Consider the following 13,797-nt stretch of genomic DNA (forward strand, 5'->3'; position numbering starts at 1 on the left):
GGGTGGGGGCTGGCATCCCCCCCCCCACAACATTAGCAAAACAAGAGTCACAAAGGATGCACAAGAATGAAGGCGGACTGGTGGATGACATACAACATAACCTAGGCTGGGACAGTGTCATGATCTAACACAAGATTGGAACTAAAATGTGCCTTGGGTGTATTCCCATTACTGGAGAATCTTGAAGATGGAAAGAAGCATTTTGCCACAGAACCTTGCTGCCCAGCTGTAATAGTTAAGGGTGCTTGCCAACCTGATTCAGAAAGGGAACTGTGAAGCTGATCCCAAACTTAGTTGGAATAATGGCCATGCCTCTCTTCTTCCAGCGATTCTTCCTGGGGAAACAGAACAATGTCAGAATCTCATTCCCTCGCAGCATGCACCCATCCCTAAACTGCTTTCTCTGGCATGCTCTCTTTTCCTACACAATTTTGCATCAGAACAAGACTTCATAGGAATGGGTTCAGGGAGGGAACTGAAATCAACAAATGAACATTGCACTTTGCATTGATTTAGAGCTTCTCTTTTAAAACACAATGGGTTAACGTTTTCCCCAAATGATTACACCTTCTGCAGAGATGATTTGTATGGATGGGGGAGAAATTTGATTTGGACTTTAATTCCAGGCTTACTAATTAGGCCTTTATAGAATATTTTCGTATACCTGATATCATTCTGAAAAGCAAGATACCTACCGGTTAAACTCATCAATGAGTTTCCTTCTGGAGTGATAGTCTGAATTTGCAAGGCACTCGTCCCAACATCTTCGCAAGGTGAATCCTTCTAGCTTCTGATTGAAGTGAGTCAGGTCTCCTTCATTATAGAGATTGAGTTTTCGAACCTTTCCAAAGCAAAACCCACATGGCCATGGTCATCAGTGAGTCTTTTGGAAGGATGACTTTAACAGAATGTGGAATGCTGGGCACCTTAATCCTAAACATGGAGGTCAGCTCCCCCAAAATTCTGTAGTGGGCAGCCATTTCAGGGTGAAGGGTCGCATTCCCTTCAGAGAAGGGGGCTACATAGCAATGGTGGTCAGTACAGCCAAACCAAAAAGTGGAGAGAGGACAGCCTACACATACACTTCATCCATCTCACAAACACACACATCCATCCACACAAACATACGCTTGCATCCATTCATAAAAAACAGAAGCACACAGACACCCATCCTCTCTCCGCTTCGCCCATTCATTCTCTTTCTCCCTTTCACTCTTCCGGCTGGGTGAAGTGTTGTGCTGAAGGAGGCCAAGGACCACTTCCCACTGGAGTATAAAGGAATGACACACAACACCCTTGATGTGTAGTATCATTTTGATATCCAACCCATAAAGGACTCTAACAATCAGTGTCAACGCTGAGATTACATTACCCAATGTAAAGCTGCAAAAAGAGCTCACGGACTGGTGACATCTTATTCCTTTAGCATCCTTTGTCTGAAGCATGTAGGGTTTTTGGAAATGTCCAGCCTTTTCTTCTAAGAGCACATACCCTGTGCCAGATTTACGTATAAGCTAAACAAGCTATAGCTTAGGGCCCCACTCTCTTGGAGGCCCCCCCAAAAATTAAAGGGAAAACCCTGGATGCACAATTCCAAAATATATGATAAAAAACAAATGAAATAAAACCTACATATAGCAACAGTGTTTTGTGTTGTGTAGGCTCCTATGCTAGCCTGCTCCCTAAAATATCACTGGTTTGCTCATGTCTATATATAGGGTGCCTGCATTCTGCATGGACTGGTTACATGGTGACACGTGCAAATGGCTTTAGATACCTATTAGGTCCATAAATTACCATATAGCATATATTCAACACAAAAAACAGCAAGAATTTGTTGTTGACAAAGGACAGCTGGACATATAAAGGGCCCCATTACCTTCAGTAGCTTAGGGCCTCATCAAACCTAAATCTGGCCCTGCACATACCTCTTCTGCTGGCAGCCCACACTTCATGGCAATGTCGCTCATCCAGCACTCGGCCACCATCATTCCCTGGGGACCCCCAAACCCACGGAATGCTGTGTTGGAGGACAAGTTGGTTCTGCAGACTTTGCCTATGCCTCTGATGTTTGGAATGTTGTACGAGTTGTCCATGTGAAACAATGCTCTGTCCATAACCTGGTGACCAACAATAAAAAGCAGGACAAAAATAGACTTATGAACTTTTTTTTAAAAAAAGACTTAATTTACGAGCCATGCTTTTGTTTCTTTGACTCTACAATCATAAGTTGCACTAGTAATCATTTATATGTTTTTTACCCACACACCAACTGCAGCAAATGTATGCTCATCCTCATATATTACATGGTGCAGTGATTAGACTAGAACCTGGGAGACGAGATTTCAAATCTCCACTTGGCCATGAAGCTCAGTGTGTGACCTTGAGTCAGTCAGTCACTGCCTCTCAGCCTAGCCTATCACACAGGGTGGTTGTGGCAACTAATTAAAGAATAGGTAAACCTATTAGCCCCTTGGAGGCAAAGATACAATAAATAAATAACTATTGGCAGCACTGAATTTTTACAATACTGTCATCTTTCTATTTAAATCCCTAACTGAAATTGCAGGTTAAGTAGTAGTCAAGATGTTGTGCCAAACATTAAAACTGTCCCCATTAGTGAAGGCTTGGGGACAAATGATCTTTGTTTAATGAAACACGATTGCAGGATGGGACCATATTGACTGAACAAGGTAGGTGCAGGGTGTGGGTGGGTGTGGGTGCATACAGAGGCTTGGGTATGCTTCACAACCAGTCACCCCAAACTACTTTTTCTCCCTCTTGGAGTCAGAAATGAAACAGAGCAGAATGTATCCTTGACTCACGCCATGAGAAAGATCAACAGAATTCCCTCCATTGCTGTAATATGACACGTCTAGACTAGTAATCCTTCCATTCTTCTTAAAGCCAACCTGGAAGAAACAAAGGATGGAGGAATACAGAATTCACCTGTTACAATTACAGATGTTTTTTTTTAGGAAGAAACAAATCTAGGAAGCTGTCAGATCCTTTGGTCCATCTAGCTCACTACTGTCTACACTGACTGGCAGTGGCTCTTCAGGATATACCAATATCCAATACAGGATACCAATATAGCTACTGGTAGATTCCAGCAGTCCTGTTCAGTGGTGTTCTTCTCCCTATCTGCAGCCTTCCACATACAGTCGTACTTTGGAAGTTGAATGGAATCCGTTCCGGAAGTCCGTTCGACTACCAAAACGTTCAGAAACTGAAGCTCCTGCAGCCAATCGGAAGCCACGGAAGCCCCATCAGAAGTTCAGCTTCCAAAAGAACATTCGAAAACCGGAACACTCACTTCCGGGTTTCGATCGTTTAGGAGCTGATTTGTTCGGGAGCCAAGACGTTTGAGATCCAAGGGATGACTGTACTGCTAATATTGGTGGTCCATATATCTCCAAATGCTCTATACTCCAAGTCAACCACTTTGGCCACACCCATCTTTGACATGCAGCCCCCACAGGGTTGGCAATGGGTGACTGGCGTCAGCTGAAAAAAGGTTGGCCATCCCTGTTGTGTAGGAATGAACAATGCATTGTACCTAAAGATCCCCTTACATTTTTTAATGTGACCTTCCCAAGATGGCATACTTCTCTTAAAACAACAACAACCAACATTTCAATTTACCTTATACTGCCCCAAAAAGGGATGTCTTCCACCAGAAATCAACATATCTTCGTCTCGATCCAGCATGCATCTTACTGGGCGACCAGTCCTGTAAGGGGACCAAAATCAGGCTGAGAATGAGCCTGTGTCGTATGCCACATTTCTCGCGCCATAAGACACACTTTTTTCCTCCTAAAAAGTAAGGGAAAATGTCTGTGCGTCTTATGGAGCGAAGCCACTCAGCAGCTGATTTCAAGAGATCGGGGAGGGAGATAAGGGACACTAGCTCCCTTCCGGCCACGGCCCCTTGCCCAGGCCTCCGTTGTTGAACATTCTGCAGAGGGAGGCTGTTTGTTTCCCCAGCAACATATGACTGGCTGATTGGATTATCTGGCCATAGCTGCCAAGTTATCCCCTTTTTAAAGGGATTTTCCCTTATGCTGAATAGGCTTCCTCGCGAGAAAAGGGAAAACTTGGCAGCTATGTATCTGGCTGATTAGATTATCAGAAGCTGCAGAACTGGGAGTTGAACAGGATTTTTTCTCTTTGCAAAGTAAACTCAACAACTGTGAGCTGATCCCCCCAAAAAAACAGGGCTTTCCCCCTTTCCTCCTCAGAAAACTAAGTGCGTCTTATGGTCAGGTGCGTCTTGTGGAGCAAAAAAAAATACGGTGATTGACACAATTTGTTTTCATACATACATACATACAATTTAGAGGCAATGCCAAAAACCGAATTTGAATAGCTTACAGGGTTTAAAAAAACAAAAACAAACTTCCGATAAGTTAATAAAATGCCAGGTGAGACAAGATCACTGAATATACAGCATCATTATAAAAAAAATGACTTTGAAATAGAGTAAAGGGGGAATGATTTTGCATATGCATATTTATTCATAAGTAAATCACACTGTGTTCAGTGTAGCTTATTCCCGGATAAATGCACACAGGAGGGCAGCCTTAATGAATTAAAACTAAAAGGCAGAGAAATTTAAATGTCACAGGGCTAATACAACATAAGTTAGAAGGCCTGGGAAAATTTAAAAAAATGTTCTTGCCTTGTGCCCAGTTCATCAATTTGTGCAGTTGTCTCATTGACAAAGCTGTAATTAATATTTCAGTGTGTCTGCTCCAATATTGAAAAAATCACTGAGGAATCCTGTGTACTTTATCATCCTTCCTCTTTATCTAATAAATCTACTGTGGACAGCTGAAAACATCCTAACATTTATTTCTCCATATTTTAATTAATGGTAGATCTTTCACTTCCCAGTGTTTTTAATCAATCACTTTGCTTCCATCAGTAAATGGCAATTTTCTGTCTTGTTCCAAGTTCTTTCAAAGGCACGGGAAGTAATGCTATAGCCTCCCAAATCCCTGTTATTTCATGAATCTTACTCACTGATCCATTTCCAGATTTTCTGAATTTGGGCAATGCCACTGAATTGGAATTGCCACTTTAAAACAAATTATTGTAGGGCTTGCTTTTAAAGGCTCGGCTCTTTTCTCTGCCTAAAGTACCCAGTACTAATTATCTTATTCTATAGTTGTAATTTGAAGGTTGGATCTACCACATCTTCCAGAGCCTGTTTGAAATCCAGAAGTTCTGCATCAGTGGTGGCAAAACTATGGTCTCCCAGATGTTGAACTCCAAATCCTATTGCATTGTCATTATTAAATTTATTACCTGCTCTTCATCAGCATGCCCCAGGGCAGATTACAACAGTTTAATATTTAGATTAAAAACAGTTAAAACAGACTACAGCAGTGATCCTGAAAACACAAATTTGATATGTACATTGGTCCAGCTTGGCCAATGCTCAGGGATGATGTGAGTTTAGTCCAATAACATTTAGTCCAATAACATCCACTGTTGAACTTGCAGGAATCCAGTGGGTTCCAGGTGGTTCTGGTAGCTTCTGTGATGCAGAATTAGTGTGTTGGCAAAGCTTCCAGAACTAACTGTGTTGAAAATTAACAGTCTCACTTTAATAATTAAGCTTGTTTTTGTTTTTGGCTTGTCTTAGAAGAAGGAATTCTTCTCTTGCAATGAACCATGAAGATACTTTTCGTCTACTTTTCCTAGAGTCTCCTGAAGATGAACATGCTAGATCAAGTTAAATTTGGCTTGAGTTTTTCTGACTGGTCCGTCAGTGACCTATTACTGTCCAGCTCTGCTCCTCCGCCCCCACAACAGCTTTGAAATCACTACACCCCAACCCAACCCAACGCCACGCCGCCTTCAATAGGATTCTGCACTTACTCCTTCACCTGCCAATTGTACCAGCCAATGCTGGTCCTTCATCCTTGCAGTTCTTTATTTTATTTTATATTTTATTAATTTATTTTATTATTTTTAAAAACAAGTCTTTTATTAAAAGTCTTGTTCAAATTTCTTTTAACAAAAGGGAGATATAAAAAGGACAAAAAACCCCTAAAAGAACAAAAAAAAAACCCTCACAAACAAAAAAAGGGAAAATATTTGTTTCTGGATTTAGTTTCAATCACATTGAAGACCCGCTTTTGAACTGGGGCTAACATCCGAAGCTCAGAAAAGCATGTTCCATTGTGAAGTACCCTGTTTCTCATATTTTAAGACATACCCATAAAATAAGCCATAGCAGGATTTTTAAGCATTCAAGGAATATAAGCCATACCCCGAAAATAAGACATAGTGATAGGCGCAGCAGCAATGCCGGCTGCAGCAAGAGGAGGAGGAAAAAAATAAGACATCCCTTGAAAATAAGCCATAGTGTGTGTTTTTTGAGGAAAAAATAAATATAAGATGTGTCTTATAATATGAGAAACACGGTAGGGAGAGAGGCAGGCTATCCCAGGGAAGATATAAATAGTTCTGCGTATCAAAGCTGTGTTGGGAAGGGGGAATCCCTTTACCCTGTTGATCCAAGAGTCTAATGACTGCAAAACTTAGTCCTTGTTACTAGTGGCCTTCTCTAAAGATACAAGATGTGGGTGGGCTGGCCATTTACAATACCTCACCACATTTATAATTAATAGCAAAAAAAGTCAGAATTCAAATTCCACTGTAAACTGGTTTCCATCATGTTCCTTCTCCATGCTGGAGAAGAGTTGTCAACCCCCCCCCAAATGCTTATAGCAACACAAATAAAGATGGCGTTGCACAAAGGGCTCAGTCATGTGGATGTCTAGTTCACACTGTCTCTGTCTCTTACAAAGGAATGGAAAATTTTCACAATTTTCCCTTGCCTTTGAGCTTTCAGGTGGAAGACCCCTCTCAAATAGGAGGCTATATGCATGACAGAAAATGGAGATCTTCTCCAGTATCATCTAGGATGGCTTTAAAAGAGGATTAGATGAATTAATGGAGGAAAAGCATATCAGTGCCGGCTAGCTATGATGGCTATTGCTCTGTCTGCACAGTCAGAGGCGGAAATGCTTCTGAAGAACAATTGCTGGAAACCTCAGGAGGGGAGGGTGCTATTGTGCTTGTGGGTTTCCCATAGACAACTGGGTGGCCACTGAGAGCAGGATGCTGGGTAGACGGGCCATTGGTCTGATCCAGCGAGCTCTTCTTGGGTTCTTATGTGATGTTCTCAGAATCACTGCAGAGTTATGAACTCCTAAGTGGTGAAAGGAGCAGGATAACCATCCTGCCCAAGTAAATGTTCTACAAAACAAGTCCATTATCTTGTTCCTCTTATAACAACAAAGAGTCACCCTAATATTCAATTTCAGGTTATCCCAATGTGGCCAATCAGAAGCCCCATTCATCACAACTTACTTATCTGCAGCCACTGCTACAGCTGTAGAGACAATGGTGCTTCTTGTCTCTTTGCCTCCAAATCCTCCTCCCATTCTCTTGACTCGAACCACAATTCGATTTGACGGGACTCCTAAGGCATTGGCAACAAATTCCTGATACCAAAAAACAAGAAACACATCAGCCTACAGGCAACAATAGAGTCACTGAGAACAAGACACAAGAGCAGGCATCCCCAAACTGCGGCCCTCCAGATGTTTTGGCCTACAACTCCCATGATCCCTAGCTAACAGGACCAGTGGTCAGGGATGATGGGAATTGTAGTCCAAAACATCTGGAGGGCTGAAGTTTGGGGGTGCCTGCACAAGAGCAATCCTACTCTTGAAAAGACATGTATATATACACTACAATACAGTGTCACCAATTAATGAGCATCTCACTGGAATTTACAGTACTGCTCTGAAACATCTTTGGCCAGCTTACTGGCTCACCTGTAATTAATAGCACAAGTCTCTTTGGTGTCTATTTATTTACATAGGACATTTTACAAAGTTGAGTGGGAAAGAAGGACTGGTAGCTTTGAAGAATAAAATATAAATGCCTCAATTTCTCCACAAACATGCAGCTTTTTCAAAGTGCAAATCTAGTTTTGTTTTGTTTTCAGGTGCAAATAGCATCATCAGGGGAGGTGCTGATAAGTTGTGGTTTCAGGGCAGGCAGGCAGGCAGGCAGAAATTTATTTTTAATGCTTTATTTCCCCGGCTGCTGTCCTAAAAACATGAGAAGAGCCAGATGCCTATGGGAGGGACCCAAATGCAATAGTACTCTCCCCACTAATGATTCTCAGCAGCTAATATTCAAGTAAAACGTAGGCTGAGGAAAATCCCTCTACTGAAATTAACATCTGTATTAGTGGATACCCCACTGATACAAAGGTCTATAGCAAAGGAGGGAAATGTTACATTCTGTTTATCTGATCCCATTAATTTTCAGCCCATCCTGCACCGGTGCTAATGCGCTTTTAAAAGCCTGCATGTTAGATGCAAATATGTGTTTAACATCATGTGTAGTTTGTCCCAACCAGCAGATGGCTCCACATCTTAGGTAGAATACTTCTGTGGTGGAAATGGGTGTGCCACAAATAAACTGAAGTCACACAAATTCATAGAAGGCCAGGCCATAAATTCCTGCTAACCAAGCCGGCCAAGGAGACTGAATCTCACCACTTTGGGCAACCTCAAATCACAGAACAACAAAAGATGGTACTCCACAAAAACCACAGGATGCCTCTACTGCACTGCTGCCCTGTGGCTTCTTCATAAGCATCCAGTATTTATAAAAGGAGACAAACATAATCGCAAATCACTTATGTTATGTACTGAGCTGAATCATAGAACAATAGGATCCAGAATCAGCAGTCTGATTGGTCTGCAGGAGCCACCCAATCCAACTCCAGGTGGAAGTGAATCCGCAACCTCATTGGCCTGCAGGAACAGCCAATCAGGTTGCTGGCAGAAGTGAATCCGCAACCTGATTGGCCTGCAGGAGAAACCAATCAGGCTGCTGGCAGAAGTCAATCCACAAACTGATTGGCCCACAGGTGTAGCCCTGAAGTAGCCAATCACGCAAGGCCCATTGTGTAAATAATGTATATAAGCAGATGGTTTTGGGGAAAGGGCCATTCTTCTCTTCTCCTTGATGACTACGAGCTGAATAAAGAGCATGAAATTGACTCTCGACTCCGAGTATATTTCAACTTATGCGAACCAGGTGGATTTTTGTTCAGCAATACCGCACAGGTTTTGTGCTTCAATTTCACGGCTTCATTTGCCAGCTTAACACTTTCACAAGCCAGCTTAACACTTTCTCTTTCTCACCTGTGTCTTTGCTAGGTTCTGGGTAGATACAAAGAGCTCCATTTCTCCATCTTCTTTCTTTGGCACAGCAATAGTGCAGTGAGACTCCAGATAAAAATGCTCCTGTCCACCCATATATATCTCACCTGGAAGTGGGAAAGAAGAAACCTCCCAATGTAGCAACTATTTAAGTACAAAGGATTATTTGGGACTTAAATGAGCCTCCCAGCCACCAAATTTCTTCTTTTGAGTGCTCAAAATCTAAGGGCTCAGGAGGAAATGAAGATCCTGTGTCTATCACTTGCCTTCACCACCTTGCTGCCACCTACAGCACTTCTGCCAATTCCCAAACAATCTCTCTTCCTTCCCTCTTCTTTAATTTCTTCTTAACAGGAAGAAACTGGATTCCCTGGACTTTCACACCGCTGGCATGCAACAGTCTACAGTCTCCCATCGCAAGAGCCCTCAAATGAGCCACACCTCCCAGAGTAGAGACCACTCCATTGTGCTCTTAGCCAGAGCAGTCAACAGCCAACTGCCGGTATTTTGTAGGTGGGTGGGTTTCAAGCGCGCATACCAGGACATTTAGATTTGCACACAATTCAAGTGCAACAAAACTACTTTTAAGAAGAAATGGGCTTTTTCACTTAAGAAGTTGATGGGGGGGGAATGAATTGAAAAGTGTGGAATGAACAAATGATAATGGGGAGATGTATAAACACTCTTCAAGCAGGATGAACACTCCTTGTCACAGAACTTCCCCACACACATATCTGAAGATCAGATACAGTCCAACCTCCACAATGTAAGCTTTGTGCAAGCAAATCAGGATAAAACCTGGAGGAGCCCTCAGACAAGTTGGGAGCCTCCAACCAACCAGTTTGCTCAATGAAATGTTGTCAGGTTCCACCCAATTCTGGGAAATGGGGAGAGCTTGGGCCAAATCGTGGACCAAACCAACGTGTTCTACTGATGGCTCTCCCATTTCTAACCATTTTTCCAGAATCGGAATCTCAAGCTTGTTACACTAGTGTGATTCATAACCTAATGATTTTCTTAGATGCACATAACCTTATAAAGAAGAAAAATGAATCTCACCTTCCACAATATGATCAGCCTCTTCAAATCCTTTCTGGATGTTCCCTTTCTCAATCTTCCTCACAAGCTTAAAGAAGGACTGTTTTTCAATGGCTTCCTGGGGAAATTACAGGAAGATGATGGATATTTGGACGTGCAACAGACAGCTTTGCTTGCTGTGTATAGAGGCCCTCAAATCTCTGCCTTTCCATTCTGTCCATGTTAGTCTGGTGGTTGTATTATTGTGGGTGAGGAGTTGTTACTTCTACCACCAGACTTAACATGGACACTGGTACCAGAGCCTGCAATAAACCCAGATGCCAACTTTGCTGCCACATACACCCGGACAACAGACTTACTGGCCCCAACAACATCCAACATACCATCTCAGGACTATTTAATTGCTCATCTTCTAACATTGTGTATGCCATCAAATGCAAACAGTGCCCTTCAGCTCTCTATATTGGACAAGCAGGCCAAACCCTACGCCAAATGATAAATGGACATAAATCTGACATCAGGAACAACAAGACAGAGAAACCAGTAGGAGAACACTTCAATCTCCCAGGACATTCTATACAAGATCTCAAAGCAGCTGTTTTATTACAGAAAATTTTCAGAAACAGACTGGAAAGAGAAGTTGCTGAATTGGAACTCATTACCAAACTTAAAACCATGGAGCCACCTGGGATGAACAAAGACATAGGATTCTTATCTCATTATGCACCATCAAGCTTTCTTTAGCACCTCAGCCCTTGCTTTTTCCCCGCAGGACCTACTGCAGTCATCAGCAGTCGTTAACAGCCATCAACAGGTTTACCACTCCTATCGGCCCATCACCCATTCCCACCCACCCCCACCACCCTCTGAATATACATAAGGGTCTGGCTCTTCTGTTTCAGTGTATCTGAAGAAGTGTGCATGCACACAAAAGCTCGTACCAAAATAAAAACTTAGTTGGTCTTAGTGCTACTGAAGGATTTTTTTTTCATTCAGAAGGGGATTGCAGTAGTGTCACATATTACCTGAATGGTGACAATAGGCGTAAGGTCTTCATATGTGATCTTCACTGCTCTGGCAGCTCTTCGGGAATGTTCTTGTGTGTCTGCCAATATTCCACCAATAATGTGGCCAACGCATGTGACCTAAAAGTCAAAAGACTTCAATTTATTCATTGACTTCTGGGAATCTCAGTTCCATTTTGTTATTTGTGCGGTGGCATTTCAATTTGGATACAGTATCTTTGAAATGCATCTTCATTTAAAGGGGGCGGGGCAGGATTTTGAATTAAGATATGCAGTTAAATAACAGTAGGAGGTAAAACTTCAATGCACACAATCAGAAGTGACCCACTGAGTTCAAGTGGAAGTACTTGTTTTTCACATAGGAGTGGTATACAAGATGGAAGCCTTGCACAATTATGTCTGCACCAGCTTGATTCCCCTTGATTATCATTTCAAGTACAGCAAGTTTGTGCCTGGATCCTATTTTCTGCCATTAATTCCAATGCTTAGAATTCTACTAAGAAGTTCCTGACATGCATAACTGTTAATATTTCATCAGGGAGGCATCAACATCCTGCAATTAGTTTGCAGGTTATCTGTGCAATGATTTTAATTCCAGCCCTTGTCCCACGTATCCTCCTTCATTAGTAGAGGTTCTCTTCCCAATTTTTCTTTTCTTTTCTTTTTTTTTGAACATGCACAAATCTACTAATTCACTACAGAATTTCTTCTATTAATTTCTGAAGGGGAGTACAGGGGTGAAAAGGTACTGGAAGCCTTTATGTAGGAAACCTAAGCAAATATTTGGGAATATCCTTTCTAAAGAGGCAGGTGGATTTTATCTCCTGATCTCAAGCATCAGGAGATTAAGCTTGGCGATAATTCCTTCTCTTCAAGGGTAAAAAAAACCCCAGCATCCCCCCACCAACTCAGCAGTTAATGTAGTTTGAAATGCTGACTTGAAGTGGAGATTCAGGGCACACTCTCTCTGTCTCCTATCTTATCTCGAGTCTTGGCTTCAAGTCCTGGAAGACCTGCTCCCTGCCTTGCAGGCCTTTTTCACCTGGCATGGGAAAGTGAGGCCCTGACTGACTCCAACTACAAAAGTTGAGGCTGCTAAACAGACTCTTGGTCTGGGGTATTCTTTGGAGAGGGGCATTGTTGCTGTTAAAGATACGATATCAATATCTTTATATCGGAGGAGGAGGAGGAGGTTGTGGTACTTTGCACTTTATTTACAGATCAGATCTTAGAAAGCAGTTGGGGCTGGCAGACCAAATCTGGCCCACAGTCTTAGCCACTCATGCCTTAGTTACAGCTTTGCACATTTTACAAAAGGAAGAAAAAAAAGATAACCACATACAGTGTCCTTTGCAAAGACGGTTTCATCATTAGCAATCCCAGAGACGTTACTCCCTGGAACATCCTTAGCGGAGACAAAACAGACAAAACCAGGGACATTCCGGGCCTCTGTGGTGTCAATAGAACTGAGGAAACAGAACAGCACAGAGAAGAATTACTCTATGTTATCTAGCCCCACAGCTCATGTAAGCAGTCTCCGAAGAAAGGATTCCCTAGAGAAAGTTTGGCCAAAGTCCCAAAGCCTAAGTTGCCCAGCTGCCATGTGGCAGACTGGAGTCACAGCACAGCTTGACTCTTCCAGCCCATCAGCTTGCAAGCTACTCTTAGTGGTGGAAATTGGCTACACGTGGGGGGTTTGGGGGGGTCTTGTTTTGTTTTGTTTTTTGTAACATTCTTGAGAGTGGAGGAGGTGTCTGGTGCCTCTGAAGTGATTTTCCAACTGTCAGAGTGGTGGGCACTTGGCTATCACTAGCGTAAGAAAATATATCTGCTGCAGAAGCAATACATACACAATCTTGGCATGGGCTTTGGTGCTGGTAACTAGTGTTAGGTACAGCTCATTCTCATAGTGAGGAATGTCGTCACAATAGACTGCCTCCCCGCTTGCTTGCTTCGCAGCTGAAAGATGCACAAGGGGTCTTCCCACCATGTCTTCAACGGACTGTCCAGGAGGCACCTCCTGTAACAAAACCAAAGGCTGGTCATACATGCCCAGGACTAATGGTCAAACGTTGGTGCTAATATTGCTGGCAAATATAGTATCTTCTCCAAAGTCTAAAATTCCAGTACTGGCAGTGGGGCCATGAGGATGCTTAGAGCAATCATCATCATCACATTCAGCCTCATGGAGAGCTCGTTCTATGTAGGAAGAAGTGCTCATTTAAACAAATAAATAAGAGGAAAGAAGGCCAAAGTAAGAATGGGAAGAAGTTCTTGATCAGTATGAGACCTGGGCAATGGAGACAAAGAGTAGTACATTTTATAGAGCTGGGAACTGGAAGGCATGATCCTGTCTTGATCATTTGGTTCCTCTTACTTACCTGGAAAAACTGCACATTTTTAACAGGATCCTTGTGAAATAATTGAGTGGCGCTGGCATACCTAGCAGGGACCGTGTCAGCAAGATTATTCTG

General features: G+C 42.6%; 1 protein-coding gene across 1 annotated transcript in view; it reads right to left on the reverse strand.

Moving 5' to 3' along the window:
* The window catches only part of XDH (xanthine dehydrogenase), a 58,063-nt gene that overhangs the window by 11,789 nt on the left and 32,477 nt on the right, over positions 1-13,797 (reverse strand). Inside the window, exons 17-28 of the mRNA XM_035111472.2 lie at positions 13,705-13,794; positions 13,174-13,343; positions 12,666-12,789; positions 11,324-11,443; positions 10,320-10,416; positions 9,243-9,367; positions 7,387-7,520; positions 3,646-3,733; positions 2,826-2,912; positions 1,929-2,120; positions 696-841; positions 254-335 (exon numbers count right to left, since the gene is read on the reverse strand). Of these exons, the coding sequence (XP_034967363.2) occupies positions 254-335; positions 696-841; positions 1,929-2,120; positions 2,826-2,912; positions 3,646-3,733; positions 7,387-7,520; positions 9,243-9,367; positions 10,320-10,416; positions 11,324-11,443; positions 12,666-12,789; positions 13,174-13,343; positions 13,705-13,794 (1,455 nt within the window). The remainder of the gene's footprint in view (positions 1-253; positions 336-695; positions 842-1,928; positions 2,121-2,825; positions 2,913-3,645; positions 3,734-7,386; positions 7,521-9,242; positions 9,368-10,319; positions 10,417-11,323; positions 11,444-12,665; positions 12,790-13,173; positions 13,344-13,704; positions 13,795-13,797) is intronic.

Source organism: Zootoca vivipara, chromosome 3 (genome assembly GCF_963506605.1).
Source record: "Zootoca vivipara chromosome 3, rZooViv1.1, whole genome shotgun sequence".
Lineage (NCBI taxonomy): Eukaryota > Metazoa > Chordata > Lepidosauria > Squamata > Lacertidae > Zootoca > Zootoca vivipara.